The sequence below is a fragment of the Dipodomys merriami genome, unplaced genomic scaffold (assembly GCF_024711535.1).
Source record: "Dipodomys merriami isolate MVZ:Mamm:240054 unplaced genomic scaffold, mDipMer1.0.p SCAF_407, whole genome shotgun sequence".
NCBI classification, from domain to species: Eukaryota; Metazoa; Chordata; class Mammalia; order Rodentia; family Heteromyidae; genus Dipodomys; species Dipodomys merriami.
Genome location: NW_027205682.1, coordinates 759,408 through 782,125, shown reverse-complemented (window position 1 = coordinate 782,125; position 22,718 = coordinate 759,408). Strand labels below are relative to the sequence as shown.

At 38.8% G+C, this 22,718-nt stretch overlaps 1 protein-coding gene across 1 annotated transcript in view; it reads left to right on the top strand.

The window, feature by feature from the left end:
* LOC138806741 (zinc finger protein 585A-like) overlaps positions 1–21,147 on the top strand; it is a 46,594-nt gene extending 25,447 nt beyond the window's left edge. The window contains 4 exon segments of the mRNA XM_069992087.1: positions 16,943–17,016; positions 18,218–18,307; positions 19,039–19,967; positions 19,969–21,147. Coding sequence (XP_069848188.1) covers positions 16,943–17,016; positions 18,218–18,307; positions 19,039–19,967; positions 19,969–20,364 — 1,489 coding nt within the window. The 3' untranslated portion in view covers positions 20,365–21,147.
* The last annotated feature ends 1,571 nt before the right edge of the window (positions 21,148–22,718 follow it).

The following is a 22,718-nucleotide window of genomic DNA, read 5'->3' as shown; positions in this document are numbered from 1 at the left end:
GCTAAAGTGTACCATTCTACCACTTGAGCCACAGCACCACTGCCAGGTTTTTCTGTGCATGTGGACCTGAGGAATAGAACCCAGCTCCTCATTCATGCAATGCAAGCCCTGTACCATTTTGCTACCTTGCCTGTCCTATAAGCTGACTTTTTATGTTAAAAGAAGAAAGAATAGGTTGGTATGTAGTATCCACTTTCCATGTGCAAGTCCCAAGGTTCAATCCCCCAAAGTGAAAGGAAGAAAGTAGAAAATGGAATGATATGAAGTATACAGATACAAGAACAAGGAAAAATAGAAGAACAAAGGCAATGAGCAAGTGTTTAGGTTTTTGTTTGTTCCTAATTGTTTCTTTTTTCTTTTAATTGTTAGCTGTGGGGTTTAAACTCAGGGAGGGCCTGGCATATTCCCTAGGCTTTTCACTAAAGGCTGGCATGCTACCACTTCCAGCCAGAATGTCACTTCTAGTTTTCTGGCATTTAATTGGTGAGAAGTCACAATGAATTTTCTGCTGATGTGGTGCTGAGGAGTGGAACCCAGTGCCTCATGTATACAAGGCAAGCACTGTACCACTGAGCCACACTCCCAGCTCTGCCTCCCTTCTTAAAACAGTGTGGATGGGGCTGGCAATGTGGTTTAGTGATAAAGTGCTTGCCTAGCATACATGGAGCACTAAGTTTGATATTTCAATACCTAACAAACAAGAAAAACTACCAAACACCCCTAGAAGCACTGGTGCTGTAGCTCAAGTGGTAGAGTGGTAGGCTTCAGCATAATGAAATTCAGGAACAGTTCCCACACCATGAGTTCAAGCCCCAGGAATGTCAAACAACAACAAATGAGCAAATGAAAACAAAAAACCCAATGTCAGCAAGTTTCATTGATAAACACCACACACACACACACACACACATTTTTTTAAACCATATTCACCTCCTTTACTGTGTGCTCACCCACTGGGCTCCAAATGCTACCTACATTCATGGGAGAACTTATTGTATGTTTCTGTTGTTTTTGCATTTTTAAAAAATTGTTGTGGGGGCTGGGAAGGTGGCTCAGTGGTAGAGCACTTGCCTTGCATGCCTAAGGCCCTGGGTTCGATTCCTCTGCACCACATCAGCAAAAAGAAAATAAAAAGTGGGAAATGGCGCTGTGGCTCAAGTGGTAGAATGCTAGCCTTGATCTTAAGACCTGTGGGACAGCGCCCAGGCCCAGAGTTCAAGCCCTACGACCAGCCCCCCCCCAAAAAAAATTATTGTAAAGGTGATATATACACATCTACATCTGTACATACATACATATGTATGTCTATATATATACATATATATGTACATATACATATGTATACATACATATATATGTATATATATGTATATATACATATATATACATATGTGTATATATACACATAGATGCATGTATGTATGTCAAAGTTACATAAGCCAGGTATTGAATTCATTACTTGATTGATTATTCGATTGATTTCATTGATTTCATTACTTATTGAACAATATGCATTTTTGCACAATTCCAACCACTTTTGAAAAGTAGAATTTATTTCCATATAACCCAGTATAATATACCAATATTAGGTATTGATCTCATTGAGTGCTGTCCCTGACCATTTCATCTTAATGATCTATCACTGGAGCCCTCTATCAATTTCTACCCCTGGATTTTTAGGTGATTAATTGTAGATAAGAGTCTCATTGACTTTTCTGAAAGGGCTGGATGAAATCTCAATCCTCAGGTCTCAGGTTTACTGCCCTGAGACACTTGTGTCCAGCACCTTTAAATATTATTATATGCACTATGTTATTTGTGGTATGTTTTTTCTTTTCATTATTCATGCAGCTTGAACTCTGCGCCTGGGCTCTGTCCCTCAGCTCTTCAGCTCAAGGCTACTGCTCTACTCCTGAACCCACAGCACCACTTTCAGATTCTTCTGTTTATGTGGTGCTGAGCAACCTAACCCAGAGCCTCATGCATGCAAGGCAAGCACTCTCCACTGAGCCACCTTTCCAGCCCCTACAGTAACATTTTTAAAGGAATATTTTAGGCGTTACATATTTGTTTGTTGCACAGATTCAACAAACCATAAAACCCAAAGACTTGACAAAGTATGGCACCTATAGTAAACATGCAATCTTTGAAAAAACTGGTATTATCCTATGAACAATGAATTGTAACAACTATTTAGTAGGATTTAAATTGTAATAGGTATCAGAGGTGATTTGCAGTGTATAGAAGATTCTCTGGAGATTATATGAGAGGTGATTTGCATGGTATAGAACGATGTGTGCAAGTTGCATGAAAGCAAACTAAGAAATACATGTCAGATGAGACAAACATAATAAATAGCAAAGTAATCACTAAAATGAAACCATGTTAATATTGTAATATAAAAATAGTAAATATATCAGGTACTGTCTGATTTGAACAGAAGAAAACATACTCAAAAAACTCAATAAGCCAAACAGACATACATTAATTATCAAGAAATAAAATTAAATCAATATAAACATACCATAAGCAACAATCATTATTGAAAAATACAAGTAGTCATAATATGAAAGGAAAGGAACCTCAGCACAAATTGTGTTACCACAGATACGGAGCATTGATAATAACAGGCAAATTATAAATCTGTATAACAAGTTCTATTCTGAAAAGTAAAGTCTACAAAGACATGATTAAAAAGACAAAGAATGATAATTTCTTTAATCTGTCATTATGATTGGAGAAGTAATTTTCCTTTTAATGACTGTATAACTAGACAAATGGTCACTAGAAACACAGACAGGCATAGCATTATCTTTACTAAATGCTGTTTATAAAGCACTATGCAGTTATATTTACCAAGACAGACACACTGACAATAGATCTGAAGACAGATTGTCTAGAAATCAGTATGACAAATAAATCTATGATATAAATACAAAAAAATCCAACAATATGTTTCTAATAATCTAACAGTAAAATAAACAGAAGGAAACTAGAATGAATATGTAAAAATGTATGTCTGCTATCATTGTGATTTATTAAAGAGAGCTACTTCACTTGTGAAATAAAAACAATTGCTTTCAATTATGTATGGTGTATTCACATGTATATCTTCTGGTGGGTGTGGCAGAGTCATAGAATGTGAGGGAAATAGTGTGATGAAAGTAAAATATACAACTCAAGAGTAGAGATAAGAAGGAGAGATTGGGAGAGAATGAAGGCATGGAAGACACTGTATGAAACGAAGGGTATTTTTTACCTCACTCATGACATATCTCTCTATACATCACCTCCATAATAAGATTAAATTACATTAATTATAAAACAATACCTCCAGCATAAACGATCTGCTTAGTGAAGAAAATCTACCACAGGTAGAACAGGTACAGTTGTTAGAAAAACAATACAACACTTAATTTGAAAGATAAACTATTTCAGTTTAGGTTGCAAAATAACTCTACATAAACCAGAAACAATAAACTATTTCATTGTATTATCCAATTAAGTGTTAATGTTAAATGTTGAAGTAAGAAAAATCAAGGCAAGTACTTCTTGCTCAGACTGTCATTTTAGCCTAGCTACTAAGGAGGAAACTGAGGTCTGCAAGCCAGCCTGGATAGACAACTCAAACTAAGCAGCTAATGAACAGGTTAGAGGTATGGCTCAAGTGATAGTGCCAACAGTGAGTGAGGAAGTTGACTGAATATGAGACCTGAAGTTCAAGCTCCAATAGTAGCTCAAGAAAACCATGAGCTATGTTTATTACTGTGTTTCTAAGTTAGAAACCTAACTGTAATGATACTAGCAAGTCTTCATCTCAGATATAAAGGGAAAAGAAGATGAGTGGAGGAGGGAGAGAAGGGAAGCAAAAGGTCAGGAAAAAGAAGGAAGGAGAGAGGACAAGAGAGTAGTGGAGTGGAGGGGAAAAGAGGAAAAGGGAAAAGAAGAGAAGAGAGATGGGGAGGAAAGTTTCATGGCATCAGATTTGACAGTAACTGGTCTGGGAAGATTGCTCAGTGGTAGAGCGCGTGCTTATCATGCATAAGGCCCTGGGTTTAATTCCTCAGTACCACATAAGCAAAATGTTGGAAATGTTCCTTTGGTTCAATCTGTAATGTACTCAGCATGAGCTGAACAGCTGAGTGACAGCACCCAGGCCTACAGTTCAGGACTCACTGCTGAGAAAAAAGAAAAGAAAAGAAAAAAAAAATAAAGCAAGATTTGACAGTAACCCCATAAATAAAACTCCAAAACTACCTCTTGGAAAAAACAAACAAACAATGTGAGTCTCTGGTGGATCACACCTGTAATATTACGTACTCAAGAGGGTGAGATCTGAAGATCGGGTCTCAAAGTCAGCCTGGGCAGGTATAGCTGTGAAATTCTTACTTCCAGTAAATCACCAGAAAACCAGAAGTGGTGCTGTGGCCAAAGTGGTAGAGTGCTAGTCTTGAATTTAAGAGCTGAGGGACAGTGTTCAGGCCCAGAGTTCAAGCCTCATGACCTACAATATATAAATAAATAACTAATAAATAAATACAAATGAAAACGTTGTATATTGAAAAACACTACCAATAAAGGAAAAAAAAACATGTACGTGAGAAATATTTGCATATATCTCTAAATGGATTGCTAACCAATATGAATTAGAAAATATAAAGAAAATCCTTCAAGTAACCCAGACAACAAAATCTAATTTTAAAGTTGGAAAAAGATTGAAGAGATTTTTCTAAAAATGACATACATATGTAGTACATTAAAATATAAAAGTAGTTTAATATCAGTAGTCATGAGAAAAATTAAAATTAAAATTCCAATAAAATAACACTTGATACATGCTAGTATGGACATAGTTTTAAATAAAAACAACCAAAATATTCCCAAAGTCTCAAAAAATCTAGGAAAGATGTGAAAAGGATGTGAACCTTGGTGCATTTCTGTCATGTATATAAAAATATCAAAGATGAAGCCAGGTACCCATGGTTCACACCTGTAATCATATCTACTCAGAAGGCTGAGATTTGAGGATCACGGTTCAAAGCCAGCATGGGCAGGAAAATCCGTGAAACTCTTATCTCCAATAAAACCACCAGAAAACCAGGAGTGGTGCTGTGGCTCCAGTCGTAGAGCGCTAGCTTTGAGTTAAAGAGCTGAGGGAGTACGGCTCAGGCCCGGAGTTCAAGCCCCTTGATCGACCTAACAAACAAACAAACAAATAATCTATCAAAGATGGTACGAAGAGTCCTAAAAAGAACTAAACATAGAATTATATAGGAATATGGTCCAGCATTTCTATGCTTGTGTGCAACAGCAGATAAAGCAGGGAGTACAACAAATGCTTGGAGAATCACTTCTCAAAATCTACTCACAATAAGCAAAACATTGAAGCATGTAAAACAATAAATGTGTTCAAAGGAGAAAACTTTACTACATTTTATGGCAGGGATGAACTTTAAGTAAAATAAGCTAAATAAAACACACCAATCATAAAGGAGCAGCCATGGTATAATTTCCCTTACTGAGCTTCCAAGGATCAACAAACTTGTGGAGCCCAAATGTAGGATGATTCCAGAGACTGGGATAGAGAGGAACAGGGGCTGCCTATTCAATGATCAAATAGCTTCACAGATGGAAGATGAAAAGTGTTGTAGCTGGATGGATGGAATGGCTTCACAACAGTGTGGCCCAGTGTTTTATTAATGAACTCTACACATAAGAATGGCTAATGTAGCCACACACAGTCTGAAACACAAGTATTCTCCCTGGACTTGGGAAACTCAAGAAAGATTATTTGCCAGCCTAGGCTACATAAAAAGATGAAGAGCTTGCTTGGAGGTGGGTGGGGGAGTGTAGTCCAGGAGATGGGAGGGCTGGGATGGTAGGGGAAAAACAAAGGAGGAGGCAACAATGCTTAATAAGAAATGTACTCATTATCTTGCTCATGTAAGTGTAACCCCTCTGTATGGTATTTTCACAATACATAAACTCATTTAACAAAAAAGAGCTTGCTGCACTACATAGCTAGACCTATCATCCAAAGAAACATGGAAAAATCAAATTTTGGATTCTGTGAAGACATATGGGTGACAAACATATCTATTTTACCTACTAAAATAATAAACAAACTGAAAGTGTTTGAACACATGCTCAAACAGTGTTTAGTTGGAAATACACACTACAAATAGCATTAATAACAAACACACATGGACAAAAATACAAATTATTATAATCTGTGTAGGTTTTGCAGATGATTTCACTGACTATTGCTCAAGTGTGTCACATATTCCTGAACCATTTCTTCCACTAGATTCCTACGGATACATTGCCACACATGCTATTTAGTATTGAAGTTCCTGAGATTAAAGTTTACTACTTAGCAAATGTATGTCATAATTTTCCATTAGTGATATTTCCAATACCAAATCTATAGTCACTGTATGTTTATTTTCACAACAAGCTTCTATGTTATAACATCAGTGAATGCAAATATTCAAGCAGAGCAAGAAGAAAAAGGAAAACTGCAGGAACCACATCAAATGAGATTTTAAACCAGAGAAAGATAATAGAATCTGGAAACTCAAATTATTTTATGTTTAGCATCAATTTTCCTGTATAATGAATAACAAAAATGTCAATTCTAAGAGCCATGTCACCAAAAGAAAACTGATCAGTAAGAGAAGCTACTTCCCAGATAAAACATTTGAAGAAAAGAAAAATTAAGAGACAAGTGGAGGAAAGAGAAGCAGAGAGAATGAAAGAGAAAAAGAGACAGAGAAAAATAGACAACAAGAGAAGAGAGAAATAAAGCTAGTGAACTCACATGGTGGTGGCTCATGCATGTAATCCTAGCTACTCAGGAGGCTGAGATCTGAGCATAGAGGTTCAAAGCCAGCCCAGGCAGGACCATCTGTGAGACTCTTATCTCCAATTAACCACTAGAAACCTGGAAGTGGCGATGTGGCACCACTGGTAGAGTACTAGCCTTGAGCTGCAGAGTTTAAGTATAGCGACTAGGCCCAGAGTTCCAGACCTACAACTGAAAAAAAAAAAAAAGAAGAAAGAAGGATGGTAAAGGGAAATGAAGGAGGAGGCAACAATGCATGATAAGAAATGTACTCACTATCTTGCCCATGTAATTGTAACCTCCCTTTATGGTATTTTCACAATAAATAAATGTAATACAAAAGAAAGAAAAAAAGCTAATAAACATGAAAAATAGAATGAATTGGGAAAATAGGAAAGAGAACTCCTATGAGAGCACCATAGAGAAAAACAAAGATTTCTATAAATACCATCAAGCTCAGCCTAAGTTTCAAGTAAAACAAAGAGCACAAAGCAGTCCAAGAGTATTTACAGAGATTAATTGAAGTACTTATAGCTCACTCAGTCCTGTAGAATATTTGAAGTTATGTTTGGCCACACTATTTCAGCAAATCCAATAAAATTTCATTAGGATAGTTTAATATTACATATGAGGATGTGATGTCTGAGCAGTTACTAGCCATCCTTCACCTTCTATGAGAAGTCATCTCCTAGGTGTCACTAAATCACATAACTAGTGGGACAACTTTCTCTCACACTAGAAAAAGTAGAAACAAACTGAAGCAAATCTGCACTTAACTTGGAATGCAGATTTTATAATCTTCTAAATCTCCAAGCCATCTTCAGCTTCTTTTTTTTTTTTTTTTGTCAGTCCTGGGGCTTCAGCTCTGGGCTTTGGTTCTGTCCCTGTGCTCTTCAGTTCAAGGCAAGTGTTCTGTAGCTTGAGCCACAGCACCACTTCTGGGTTTCTAGTGGTTTATTGGAGATAACAGTCTCACAGACTTTCCTGCCTGGGCTGGCTCTGAACCCTGATCCTCAGCTCCCAGCCTCCTGAGTAGCTAGGATTACAGGTGTGAGCCACTGGTGTCCACCTACATCTTTAGCATTTTTAGAAACATGTTCCTGAAGCTGATTCTTTTTTCTTTTCTTTTCTTTTCTTCAATCTTGGACACCCTTAGATTCATAAAATGGAATGTCAAACAAAGTGAGAAAGAAAAGAATCTCACTAGAGATCCTTTCATTCTTTCTTGCTGTTGACAATGAATAAAGATTCTGGAACCATGGCTAGGAGTGAAGGCAAATAAGGGAGTCAGAAAAGAACCTGTGAGATTTTACCCTAGATGTTCCTGCTCAAAACATGATATGTGGGCTGGAAAAGCCTTCCTATGGGAGAAGAATCATTCCTGTCTTAAGAAGAGCATTAAAGTGTCCACTAAAGACATATGCAAGGGGGCTGGGAAGTTGGTTCAGTGGTAGAGCACTTGCCTTGAATGCCTGAGGCCCTGGGTTCAATTCCTCAGCACCACATAAGCAAAAAGAAAAAAGCTGCAAGTGGCACTGTGGCTCAAGTAGTAGAGCGCTAGGCTTCAGCTGAAGAGCTAAGGTACAGGGCCCAGGCCCAGAGTTCAGGCCCCACCACCAGACCCCCGCACCTCCCAAAAAAACAGAAAATAAAACTAAAGCTCCTACAAAAGATTGTTGAAAAATTGAACCCAAAAAAGGAAAACATGCCACCTGTTCACTAAAAGTAATTACCACTGAAATACATCTCGGGATATATAAACTATTTTTCTATTAAGGTAAAGGTATCTTAGGATTCCATTGATTATTTGTACTCTACCTCATTTATTTACATATTCAAACACATGTATGTTATGAACAGTATTTTCACACAAAGTTATAGAGATAAAATATATACAACACATATTTTTTTGTTTTATAATATTTCAGTAATGGTTGTCATATGGCACATCATCCTTTATGCAAATAATTAGCATACCTTGTACAATGACTTGCAATTTGAGTTTGAACCTGCTTTCGCCCAAGGTACCTCAGTAATGATGATATAAACACACATTGAGAAGTCCCTCATTTTCCTAAGTAGTCATATTAAGAATCATGTCCATTCTGCTGGAGATACAGGGCCTAATAAAGATGCAACATAAAATGCTGGTCAGAGGAGTGACAAAATCCCAGTCAACCATCCCCAGCCAAGGCACTAGTAAATTGAAGTCTTATGTGTTACTAAACAACATTAACAGAAAATACACCCCAAAATGTAGATCCATCAAAATTAAAACCAACCAATTATATCCCGATGTGCTTTTGCTTGTACTTATTGGTTGATTACACAGGATATTCTGTTATCGAGTAGTGATGTAGTTTTTACAATTATGTAGAATGGTAATTGTTAATATAAAATACATCACCTTTACAGTGACATATACAAAAAGTGAAAATCTATTCTGTATACATCATTGAGGTTGTTTTTGCTCAGAAAGACACTATGAATCCTTTAAAAGCAATACTTGCACATTACTACTGGGTTTTTCTGTCACAAGAATGTTTTCTTACTTTGAAAAACTTAAAAAAATTTATTATAGACTAAGTGTTCACATTCACAATACTTAAGATCAGGAGTGTTACAGATTTCAAGGTGGGGGCATTTTCTGTCTTTTGGGATTTGGACTGTCCTCATACACATTAGTGACTGAACATTCTGCCTTAAAATTTTCAAGTTTTCTATTTCATATTATTGCATTAGAATATAATCTGAATTTAAAAAAGAGCATTGTAACTGGGCTATCATGTCTAATAGCTGCAATCTATGGTATTCAGAATGCTGAGATCTGAGGAAAGTTAGTATTATCCCAACCTTTAGTGCTCAGCTCCACCCAGACCTGAGCTCCTCCCAGACCTAGAGTTCCCTCCCTACAGCTGGCCACTCCCTCTCATCTCAGACACACCTGAGCATGTACTTAACTCACTTCCTGCCCCTCAGATTGTGTTGCAACCTGAAGAGGGACAAATGCTTGTGCTCCCTGTCCTGGGAAATATGGTCCTTGTAATAAACCTTATAATAATCTTTCTCCCGTGCCTGCTTGTGGTCCCCTGTGATGGACATGAAGAAACCCTACAAGGATCACTGATTTAAGCCAGGGTGATAAGAAAGTCTGAGAGTCTTATGTCCTATAAAATACCAAAGTAGTGGGAAGTGCAAATGCGGCTTAAGAGGCAGAACATTATCATTGAACCAAATAATTTCAAGGTCAGTTTCCAGACCTTGAGTTCAAGAATCAGGACAGGCAGACACATATCAAGGGCATTGTATTGTATTCAAATTTTAACATATTTTTAACATTTGTTATATTTAATAATTATCATATTTTAACAATTGCTTTTGGTGTAGATGTAGAGGAAATCTCTCTCATTTTTTTTTGTCTTTGTGAGGCCTGAACTCTGAGCCTGGGCACTGTCCCTCTGACCTTCAGCTCAAAGCTATCACTCTACTACTTGAGCCACAGTACACTGTTGGCTGTTTCTGGCTTTTTCCTTCTGAGCTCTCAAACCCAGGGCTTCATTCAAGCAAGTCAAGCACTTTACCACTGAACCAACTGCCCAGCCAGTCTCTCTCATTTTAAGTGATGTAAAATAGGCTAAATATATTAGTGGAGAAATTGTAATTTGTCAGAACAGACACATCAATTGGAGTATATCTGTGCTAGCAGCATTTAGAAAGTTTCAAAATCCATAGGAAATTCAGATAATGAAAAGAGGATCAGTATGGTTTATATAAGACATTTTCAAGGAATGTTTACCATTCATTGGCTTCAATTCACAAAAAGCAAGTTTATAAAATCAAATGGGTGAGTACCAGAATCTCTAGGGTCAGGAGTATAAACGCACAACTCCTGACTCTCCTTGTCTCGAAAATCAGAGGTTTGTAGCCACTTTCTGGCACCTGGAGGAACAATTGCTAATGGCAGCACAAACCCATGAGCCCTAAAATATCATCCACCCGAGACCGGGGAAAGATGGGAAGGGCAGAATCTGGCTAGGAGCCTCACATTGCTTCAAGTTTCAGCTCCCAAGTTCCCCTGAAAAAGAGAAGCTGGGCTTCTACCTCTTGGCTCTGACTATGGAGTGCAAAGCTGTACTTCAGAGCACTTCCAGCAGAAAGGCAAAAGAAAAGAAACCCTAATTTACAAACTAAAAACAACTTTGGGCAAGGTGGCATTGGCGCCTCTTCCCCCCCCTCCCCCACCTACTCTGATTACTCCTCCCCTCTCTCCCCCACCCACACACAAGAAACTACAATTCCCAGAATGCGATGCACAATTCACCTAGAGGAAGTCGGCTTGTTACAGGGTTTTGACTGGCACAAGACGTTTGATCCTAAGTGTGCAAGGATGCATGGGAACCTTTCTCTCCCAGCTGCGGGAACTTAGGTGAGTTTCTTCTTGAAAATTCAGTTTACCAACATAAATATTATGAGACCAATTAAAAACACAAATGTATTAGGAGCATTGTATATTTTGGTTTTTTATTTCTTAGTTCTTTTAATATAATTGAGGTTATGAAATTACGTAGGTTTTATTTTTGTTTTTGTTCAAACAGTACATTGTGCTGAATGTAAATTATGTCTCTGTTTTTCCCTAACGTTTTGAATATCTCTACTCTTACTTTACAAAGGTATTTGCAGCTGGGTGCCAATGGCTCATGCCTGTAATCCTAGGTACTCAAGAAGCTGAGATATGAGGATCCCAGTTCAAAGCCAACCTGGGCAGGAAAGTTCATAACTCCTATCTCCAACTAACTACCAAAAAAATGGAAGTGGCCTTGTGGCTCAAGTGATAGAGAGCTCACTTTGAGCTGAAAAACGCAGGGATAGTGCTCAGGCTGGGATCAAGCCACAAGATCCACCAAAAAAAAAAAAAATACTTGGAGACAGTAAACTGATTGATTCTGGCATCATCTTCCCCTGCTCTAATATTTATACTGGAATAAAATAATAGAATTTACAGACAGATATACTTCATAATCTTTTAATTAAATTGATTTGTCAAATTCTACTCATTACTTTCCCAGAAACTCCCAAATTCCATCTATGAAATTTTACGGAGTTTTTGGTTATTTGTGTCTGAAATTTGCCTTTCCTTATAAAGTTTATCCCTCATTTTGTTGTTGGTCCTGTGGCTTGAACTCAGAGCTTGGGCACTGTCTGTGAGCATTTGCTGTGCTGTACTTGCCTTTCTTTTATTAATTGATTCAGGGGATTAGTGAAAATTTTCCTCTCAGGGGTTTCTTAGAAAATGGTACTCCTCCTCCAAGACTCTTCAAAAAAATGGTTGTCTAGGTAGATCAGGATGAATGTGGGAGGAGGTAGAGTTCAGGGCAGGTCTATGTTTATGTGAAGCTTGATTACTTGCTCCAAACCAGTCTGTTTTTACTTTTCTGTTTTGCATATCCTATTTTGTTTTGATTTTCTACCTCTTCTCTGAATCTAGAAGCTCCTGTCAGCATGTCTAGGCCACATATCTAGGGGTCCTCAGACTTGTCTTCCCAGACTGTATCCATTACACTATGGAATAAATCTTTTGCCTCCCTCCCTCATATCAGACATTCTAAGCTTGTCTCTTAAGGGGTTATTGTGATTGTTGATGATCCTTTCCACACATCATGATTTGGAAGGATTGTGTAGGAAATTTTCATGCCTAATATTCATTCCTCCACTGTAAGGGTTTTCCATCCCTCTTTTAGTGGACCTGAGCTTTTCCTCATGAAAATGGAGATTGTGAGGCACTTTTGGATGAATAGACGGCGAACACCTATAGAATATGAAGTAAAAATAATGCTTTCTTTCTGTAAAAGTTAAAAGAAAGTTACTGAGAAGCAAGACATAAGGATCAGGTAAAAATGGGTGCTTCCTGGACTAGCTGTGTCCCATAGTTGTCATTGTTCTTGGTTACATTTTTGAAACATTTATTTCTAAGTATTATGTTTATTATACTAGTTTAAATAGAATTTACTTCGTACATTAATTTTGAATTGTTCTTGGTTGAAATAGAATGAGGAAGGATGCATATGGTCTACACTTGTTCGCACAGTGAGTCCTTCAAAAATGTGATGCAAGCACTGGACAGATCTAGAAATGCCTATAGCTAAGGTTATTGCTGGAATAAAGAGAGATTCATCATTGGCCTTCTCTCAGTCTGTTCCATTATCATCCCATTGTCCTTCCAGAGCACTGTTGGTGTTGTGGCTGTCCTGAAACAGTGGTAAAGTGCTTACTTAACCTGCATGAAGCCCTGGTTCAAGTCCTCAGTACCACATACATAGAAAAAGACAAATGTGAAATTGTGGCTCCAGGAGTAGGGTGCTAGTTTTGAGCAAAACTTTAGGGACAGTGTCCAGGCACTGAGTTCAAGCCCCAAGGCTGGGACATAAAAGAAAAGAAATGCAAGCTAGGTGCTGGTACCTCATGTCTTTAATCCTAGCTCTTCAAAAGGCTGAAACCTGAGGATTGCATCCAAAGTCAGCCAGGGCAGCTATGTCTGTGTGACACTTATCTCCAATAAAAACCAGAAAACCAGAATTGGTGCTTTAGCTCACAATGTAGAGCACTTGACTTGAGCTGAGGGACTAAGGGATGGTTCCTAGGCTCACAGTTTAAGTGGCATGACCCAAAACAAAACAAAACAAAAGGAAAAAGGAATAAAGAAATTCATCACAAATGTATGCTTGAACAATGAAAACCATATTTCAGGGATGGGAAGATGGTTCAATGGTAGAGTGCTTGCCTTGCATGCATGAGGCCCTGTGTTCCATTCTTCAGCACCACATAAGCAGAATAAGCCAGAAGTGGCACTGTGGCTTAAGTGGTAGAGCACTAGCCTTGAGCTGAAGAGCCGAGGAACAGTACCTAGGCACAGACTTCAGGCCCCATGACTAACAGAAAGAGAAAAGAAAAGAAAAGAAAAGAAAACTACATTTCATAGGTACTCTTGGAAGCACCCCAGTTTTATCTCTTTGTCTCACAGGAATTTAGTTTTAGGGAGGAATTTTTTTTTTTTTTTTTGGTTGTGGGGCTTGAACTCTGGGCCTGAGCACTTGTCCCTCAGCTCTTCAGCTCAAGGCGAGCGCTCTACCACTTGAGCCACAGTGCCACTTCCCAGCAATTTAGTTTTAAAGAATGAAATTATTTTTTGTTTATATTGTTAGAGGTGCTTTTAAGTTGAAGTCTATACATTCAAATATGCTCTTTGATTCCCATTTTCATGAGGAATAGTTCTGGTCCACAATAGAGACATGGAGAACCCATACACTAAAATCAAACGTGAAAGTTTCCAATCCAGTCTTTCCCAATTATTTTTTATGGAAGGGATTACAAAAAATCACAATAAACATGTAAGAGACAAGGGTAGGTTCTTTGATAAGAGAGATGGAGACTGTTGTAGACCCTGGGGTGCCTGCCAGGAGAAGACAAAATGTGAGCAAAAGCTTCAGGGCCATTGACTCCCACCCTCAGGGCTGCAAGTCCTTGCCCTTTATTGGTTTGAGGAAGTGTGTGTTCTAGGTTTTGGCCTGGGGCTTTAACTGACAGGAGGCTTGGGTGGAAAAGATGTATTGAAATAGAATGAGGAAAGATGTGTGCTGTTTGCACTTTTGGGCACAGTGGGTCTAGACCAATATTACTCAAGCATTTGAGAAATATAGCAGAACTGTGTCATCAGCCATCTCTCTGTCTCCTTAATTATCATCCCATTGGCTCTCAGAGCCTTGCTTGTGCTCTGATGTCATTGTGGCAGGAGACAAATGACTTATTGCACATTTTAATGGATAAGGTCTGAGAAGACAAGTCTGAGATCCCTTAGATATGTAGCCTAAAGCTACTGAGAGGAACTGTTAAGATCAGAGAAGAGGTAAGAATTCTAAAGAAATTTTCACATGCAAATTGAAAAGACAAAAGCAGACTGGTTTGCAAGTGATTAAGCTTCACATCAACATAGCCTAGCCTAAACTTCACTCTTCTATATCTCCTGCATTCATCCCTGACCCCCCTAACCACTATCTCTTTGAAGGTAAATGGAGGTGATGTGCCAGGTTCATAAGAATCGCTGTGTGGGAACTTTTCACTAGTTACCTGAAGAAATTTATAAAGGAAATGCAAATAGAGCACAGCAAATGCTCACAGACAGTGCGGGGGTTGTGAGGTCAAGCCACAGGACCAACAACATAACAAAACATAAAATCCTTAAATGAAATGCAAAATTCAGGAAAATAATAAAATCTCATTTGATTTAATAGATAGAATTGGGGAGTTTCTGGAAAATTAATTGTTAGATTTTGTGAAATCCAAATCACCAGAAGTATTATGCTGTACATTTACCTAACAAGCTCACTATTTTATGCCAGTATATACATTACAGCAATGGGAAATGACCCAGGTATAAGTTTAGTGGCTGTGAATACCTTTGTAAAGTAAGAGGGGATGTATTAAAAAATTTAAGACAAAACAGAGATATAATTTACATTCAGCAGAAGGCAGGCATTGAATAAACACAAAGGTATAAGCAACGCCGTCCATAACCTCAAGTTCATTATTAGAACTAAGACCCAAAAAGCCAGTGTAGCCAATTCTCCCCATATATATCCATTTTCTGGGTGGTCTTATGTATTTCAAGAGGAAACAGTGGTTTTCAAGAAGAAACTGAGCTTAACTCCCACAGAAGGCAGAGAAAAGTCCCAATGCACACAAGCCACTTGTTCCCAGGTATGTAGCAGGGTGGCACCGAGCATTGTGGGAATTGTAGTCTCCATGGAGGATATTTTCTTTGAAAGTCCTGGTTTGTTTTTGTCTTTTGGAGGGGGGAGGTGGGACAGGAGATGCTTTTGCGCAAGCGTCTCCCCGCCCACCATAGGCGTGTTAAGTTTGCCTCTTCTGGATTCTTTTATTTGTCTTGCTGCTGGAAGTGCCCTGAAGTACAGTTTGTCCTTCCATAGGTGTTAGCCAGGAGGCCGAGGCCCAGCTCTGTGCAGTGGAGCTTGGGTGCTGTAACTTGAAAGAATCTCAGGCTTTGGAACTGATGTCAGGTAGGAACTGTGCGATTGCTGCCGTAGTCTCCCCTCCATGGGTTTCTGTTTCTGTTTCTGTTTCTGTTTGTTTGGTGGGGCGTGAACTCTGGGCCTGCAAGCAGCATTCCTGAGCTCCTCAGCTCAGAGGGAGAGCTTTATACTTGAGCCAAAGTGCCTACTTCCCTCTCCACGCTTTTCTCCAGTCTGGGGTTGATAATTTGCTTGAGGTTCAGGAGTTTGTGCTGCCATTAGCCTCTGGGCCTTCAGATGCAAGAACCTGGTTCCCAAATGTCTGAGAGCAAGCTGGGTGATTGTCCAGACTAGGAGAGCCCAAGAGCTGTGCATTTGTACTCCAAGACCAAGGGATTCTTCTATTAACTCATGTGACTTTATTTGCTTTGCCCAGGTGGAGGAGTAGTACAGGAGAATTCTAGTGAAATTGTGAGGTGTGTGCCTGCCTGAGTCCTCTTACACTGCAGTTGTATTTGTGGCTTCTGTGTTGTTTATCTTAGAGTGTTTTAATCTATTTGGCTTGATTTTTTATTTTCCTGGCTTGAGTTCCCAAGCATTTGTACACGATCCTGTTTCTAGAGACAGTTGTACATGGGATATTGGAGTAGTGAGTACTGGGCTTGTATGTTTAGGAATGAAGCCTAGCAATGTTTGAAGCAGAACACCCTATGAATAGGAATCTCCATCCTAAATGACAGACCTTGTCAATTCTGGGTAGCCATATAGAGCAGAAGCAGAAAAGCACAGGAAGGGGAAGATGTTGCTAGCTTCCCTTGCCTTATGCAAAAATTGTTGCCACTTCCCTGAGTACCAGATTCACCTGGTATTCTTTCCTACACCACTCTCAATTACTTTTTGCTGTTGAAACATTTAAACTAATTTCTTGGAGTTGTGATGTGATGGATTGAGGAATAAACCAGAGCGTAGTTATCACAGGTTACCTGAGGCAGTGGTTTGGGATGATTGGGCAATTATTTTGACTGAAAGTATTAATTTATGTACAAATCCCTACTCTTCTTGCTAATTTATGCAGCCTATTTCTGCCGCGGACCGGGTTCTGTCGGGACGAGGGAATGCTGGAGACCTATAGCAACCTAATGTCCTTGGGTGAGCAAAGGTCACTTTTATTTGGAAGATCAAGTGCTTTAATTTTAGTAGACATTTGACTGTTTATGCTATCTATGTATAAGATTCCAGTCCATTCCCAGGTAAAAAACTTCTAGTATAAAAGCCAGCCAAATTCAGGTTGGGGAGCTTGATGTTGTTTGCCTTTCACACTACTGCTTGAGACACAACTCCATTTTGGATTTTATTTTGGGATATATTCTTAATTTGGATGCCCAGGATGGTTTCAAGCCTGCCTCTTCTGATCATACCTCCTAAATGTAGGGTTACATGTGTAAGCCTTTGGACCATTACATTTTGTTGAAAAAAAAAAAAGGATTCCAGTCCATGAGAAGTGTCATTTCTTTCTAAGGGAAACTTCAACTTCATTATATGTAACTCAAGAGCTAATTTTATTCTCATTTTTTAAGAAGGCAAATTAGTAGTTGGACAAAAGTTCTAAACTATGATCCACTAACAGGAAACTGACTTCCCAGACGTGGGGTGATTATTATAGGTGGATCTACAGTCTAGATAGAATATACATTACTACTGTCAGTATTATCTGGAAGTCAGTAGTTGAAAGTGTGAAAGTGTGTATTTGTAAGTCAAACCTGACATAGGTTGCATTGCTTCAAGCTTGGAATCCTAGATACTCTGTAGGCTGAAATCTGAAGATTTTGGTTTGAAGCCAGCAACTGTAGAAAAATGAACATGATACTCTTATCTCCAATTAACCATTCAAAAACTAGAAATGTAGCCAAGACACAAACTAGTAGAATGCTAGATTTGAGCAAAAGAGCTGAGTTCAAGCCACACATTGGCAAAATAAACCCAAAGCTGGGGGAAAGTACACCATGGAGCTGTTAAGAATTGAGAAACCATGGGCTGGGAAGGTGGCTCAGTGGTTCACCCCGTGATTGCATGCTTGTGGCACTGTGTTCGATTCCTCAGCACCAAAAAAGAAGAAAAAAAAAGACAGAATTGGTGTTGTGGCTCAAGTGATAGAGTGCTAGCCTTGAGCTTAGGAGGTGTGATACAGCTCCCAGGCTCAGAGTTCAGGCCCCAAAACCGATCCCACCAACAAAAAATAAAACAATTGAGAAAGCAGATTTAGGAGCAACCCAGTGAACAGGATATCTGCAACATTACATTAATGATGACCCAGCAAGAGCAATAGTTCTACACTATTTCTTATTCACAGGGCACTGTGTTCCTAAACCTATATTGATTGTGAAGCTGGAGCAAGGTGCAGAACCATGGATGAGAGAAGGCTCAGAAGAGAATTTCACATGTGAGTTAAAGCATCTTGAATAGTGATGTTGGGTCCAGAGCCCAGTGGGTCTGTTTATCTTGAACTGTACAGAGCAATAGTATTCCTAGTGCCCTGAGTCATGTATGGAAGAAAACTAGGTGATCCTTTGTCTCAAGGAATTGTCAATCCAGAATTCTTTTGGAGATAAACTGAATTTGATGTTCCAGTGCAGGAAATGTTAGCAATTCTCTCTATCTGTAGAGAAGTTATTCATAAAGTGAAGAAGACAATAAGAAATGTAGTAAGGAAATCTCATTTTATTTTAAACTAGTATTTTGCAGGTAGGAGGAAAATAGGAGCAGGGCAATTTCTTATCAGTGGTGCTGGGCATAGAGGGAGATTCAGAATGGAAGCATTAAGAGTACGGAGATGAATAATTTGAGTAAATATTTCCTTGAGAAAAATATAAAAATCTGAAATACAGAAAAACATTATTTTCCATTGTAAAATGTCAGTACTACTTTCTTAATTACTACATTGCAGAGAAAAGTATATAGTCTGCATAAAGCAATGCTTTGATATTTGAAAATCTAGTAACAGAATTTGAGGAAATATCGTTATAGTAAGGAATTTGTGGGTCTCATTTATGTTTTTGTCTATTTTTCTATTATTCATTTTAGATGCCCCAGAAATGGAGGATGTGATTACCACCTGCCAGGAAAGTCACAAGAAGTATCTCTCTGAAGTAGCAATCCTGAATAGTAACTAAGGGGAGGGAAAAGTGAGACTTATAAGAAGTTTTCATTTGAGCTCCATACAGAAGTCAGAACTGATTAAGAATAATGCGAACTCCTTAGGGATAAGGATAGAAAAGGTCACTGGCTGTCAGAGCATGGGTATTTTCAGCGAACACGGTAAGATGTGTGCTGCATATAGTGCTCATGTGTCTTCTGTAGTTGACAAATGTAAACAGTGTGAAAAGTCTTTCACTAAGAAGACATATCCTATTGTCCCTCAGAGAACACACACAGGAGAGAAACCTTATGAATGTAACAAGTGTGGAAAGTCTTTCACCCAGAAATCAAAGCTTACTCTCCATCAGAGAACACATACTAGAGAGAAATCTTATGAATGTAATATTTGTGGAAAGTCTTTCATCCATAAATCAAAGCTTACTGTTCACCAGAGAACACACACAAAAGAGAAACCTTTTGAATGTAACATTTGTGGAAAGTCTTTCTCCTGGAAGGAATAGGTTACTAGACACCAGAGAACACACACAGGAGAGAAACCTTATGAATGTAACAAGTGTGGAAAGTCTTTCACCTGGAAGACACACCTTACTCGCCACCAGAGAACACACACAAAAGAGAAACCTTTTGAATGTAACATTTGTGGAAAGTCTTTCTCCTGGACAGCATATCTTATTGTGCACCAGAGAACGCACACAGGAGAGAAAGCTTATGAATGTAACAACTGTGGAAAGTCTTTCACCAAGAAATCAAACCTTAGTCACCACCAGAGAACACATACTAGAGACAAACCTTAGGAATGTAACGTGTGTCGAAAGTCTTTCACCGAGAAATCAAACCTTTATCGCCACCAGAGAACACACACAAAAGAGAAACCTTTTGAATGTTACATTTGTGGAAAGTCTTTCTCCTGCAAGGCATACCTTACTTTGCACCAGAGAACACAAGACAGGAGAGAAACCTTATGAATGTAAGATGTGTGGGAAATCTTTCATCAAGAAATCAAATCTTAATGTCCACCATAGAACACATACTAGAGAGAAACCTTATGAAAGTAACTTGTGTAGAAAGTCTTTCACCCATAAAAGAAACCTTACTGTGAACCAGAAAACACACACATTAGAGAGACCTTATGAATTTAACATGTATGGAAAGACCTTCTTTTGGAAGTCAAGCGTCAATGTCCATCAGATAATACACACAGGAAAGAAACCTTATGAATGTCATATTTGTGGAAAGATTTTCAGCCAGAAGCTACAACGTTCTATCCACCAGAGAGCACACACAGGAGAGAAATTTTATTATTATTATAATTTTTTTTTTGGGTCCGGTCGTGGGGCCTGAACTCTGGGCCTGGGTGCTGTCCCTCAGCTCTTCAGCTCAAGGCTAGCACTCTACCACTTGAGCCATAGCACCACTTCCGGCTTTTTTCTTATGTGGTGCTGAGGAATCGAACCCAGGGCCTCGAGCATGCAAGGCAAGTGCTCTACCACTGAGCCACCTTCCCAGCCCCAGGAGAGAAATTTTATGATTGTAACCTATGTGGAAAGACTTTCATCCAGAACGTACACCTTTCTGTCCATCAGAAAAAAAAACCCACCAGAGAGAAATGTTATGTATGTAGCAGACATGGAAATTCTTTCACCTGGAAGGCAAACCTTAACATCCATCAGAGAACACAAGGAGAGAAACCTTATGAGTGCGACCAATGTGGAAAAACCTGGAGGTCACAGCTTAACACACATAAGTTGCTTCACACAAATGAAATAACTTAGGATTGTACCAAATGGGGAAAGTCTTTGATCTGTAAGAAAATTGAAATTGCAATACAGAACCAATACAGGATAGAGACCTTATGATATAGCAGATGTGGAGTCCTCGAACTACAAGACACAGCTCAGGGTTCATCACAGAACACATAAAACACACACACACACACACACCCTCACACACAAAGAGGAGAAAAATCGTATGTAGAAAAAATGGAAAGGTTTTCTAGAGAAAGTCATAACAGTAGTAAAGTCCTTCTTGGAGGGGTAACAATGCTCAATAGAAAATGTATTAATGACCTAACTCATATAATGGTATAACCAATCTATACTGTATCTTTACGAAAAAATATATATTTAAAAAATATGATGGATTAATAAAGACTAGAAACTCTGCATTTTGTCTTGGGGGAGAACCCCAAAGTGTTTTCATTGCTTGCACTTTTGTTTAATTAATCACTGGTGATGAAAAACTTGTGATTGATTCACTCTTAGCCCATTTAGTTGTTCTGCTGAGTGAGCTATAATAAAACACCAGTTACCTATAATAAAACACCCATGTTATCTCATAGAAGGCCAAAGTAGATATAATATTAGGGGAAATAATCAAGCACACAAAGATATTGATCAATCTCTCACAAAAATTGAAGTTAACAAAAAAATAAAACCATCTGCCACTTGAGCTACAGCATCACTTCTAGACCCTGAGAGGAAGGAAGGAAGGAGTAGGGAAGTGAGAGAAGGAAAGAGGAAGGGAAGGAATGAGGAAGAAGGAAGAGATAATCTATTCAAAAGAAGAATGTTTAATTATTGGTGAATGTGAGAATTATTGTTTCAGAGGTGGAGCTCAAGAAATATGGCTTTTACAAAAAGAAAATTTTTGAATGTTTACAAAATGATATAGAGGATGTAACATTTTATAAATTGATTTACTAATTCAATAATATTAAGTAAGGAGGTCAGGTGTGGCTGGTGCCCTATTGGCCACATGGTAGATGGTGGGGTCTGGCATCTTGTTTTCATGCAGGGGGAAGGAAATGACCCATCCATCACTTACCACCCACCTGATGGGTGTGGCTGGATCCCTGCAAGCAGGCATGGGCATTTGGCTGATATATTACTCAAACTGATAGCCTGGGCCTGGTAATTTCCTGTAGACCTGCCTCCTGCTTAGGCCCTATTTAGGCTGGCCCAGCAGTGGCACCAGATGCCATGCCACATGTCTCTGTAATCATGTCCTGTGTGCTGTCTCCTGGCTTGTCTCTGGTCATCATAGTGTCCCAATTCAGCACTCTCTTGGTGCTGAGTGGTTTCTTGGTGTTGTTTTTATTCCCCTCCCTCCCTTTCTGTCCTGTTTCCAAGCTGTCTAAATGTATTTGTGGAGTGCAAGTCTTTGCTACAACAGGCTGCTTGCAGACTGCTAGCTGTGTAATAGACTCCAGTATTCCATCTAAAATAATGTGGCTTCCAACAAATATACTGTTTTCTTTTACAGAAACACAAAGTTTGACCTAACATTAGAATTTCTAGAGCCAAGATAGATGCCACTGTATAGTTATGTAATTAAAGATATCCTGGAAGCATTTAGAAAAAAATGTTTGTTACATCAGAAAGTGCTTAATTAATAAACCAAGTCCAAGTCTCCAGATCCTATATAAGCCAATCATTCTAGATATGTCCAGAGCTTTTTGGTTACTTGAAGAGCTCTGCTTTCACACTTTCATGAAGGAATGTTTTTGTGCCAATATGACATGTTGAACTCAGGAACTGAGTTGAAGCCAACTCTGGCTTCAAGATGAGATTCTCTCATCTTGGCCTCCATAAAAGCTTTTTCTTTTTGCTTATGTGGTGCTGGGGAATCCAACCCAGTTCCTCATGCATGCATGGCAAGTTCTCTAACACTGAGCCACCTTCGCAGGCATACCCTTC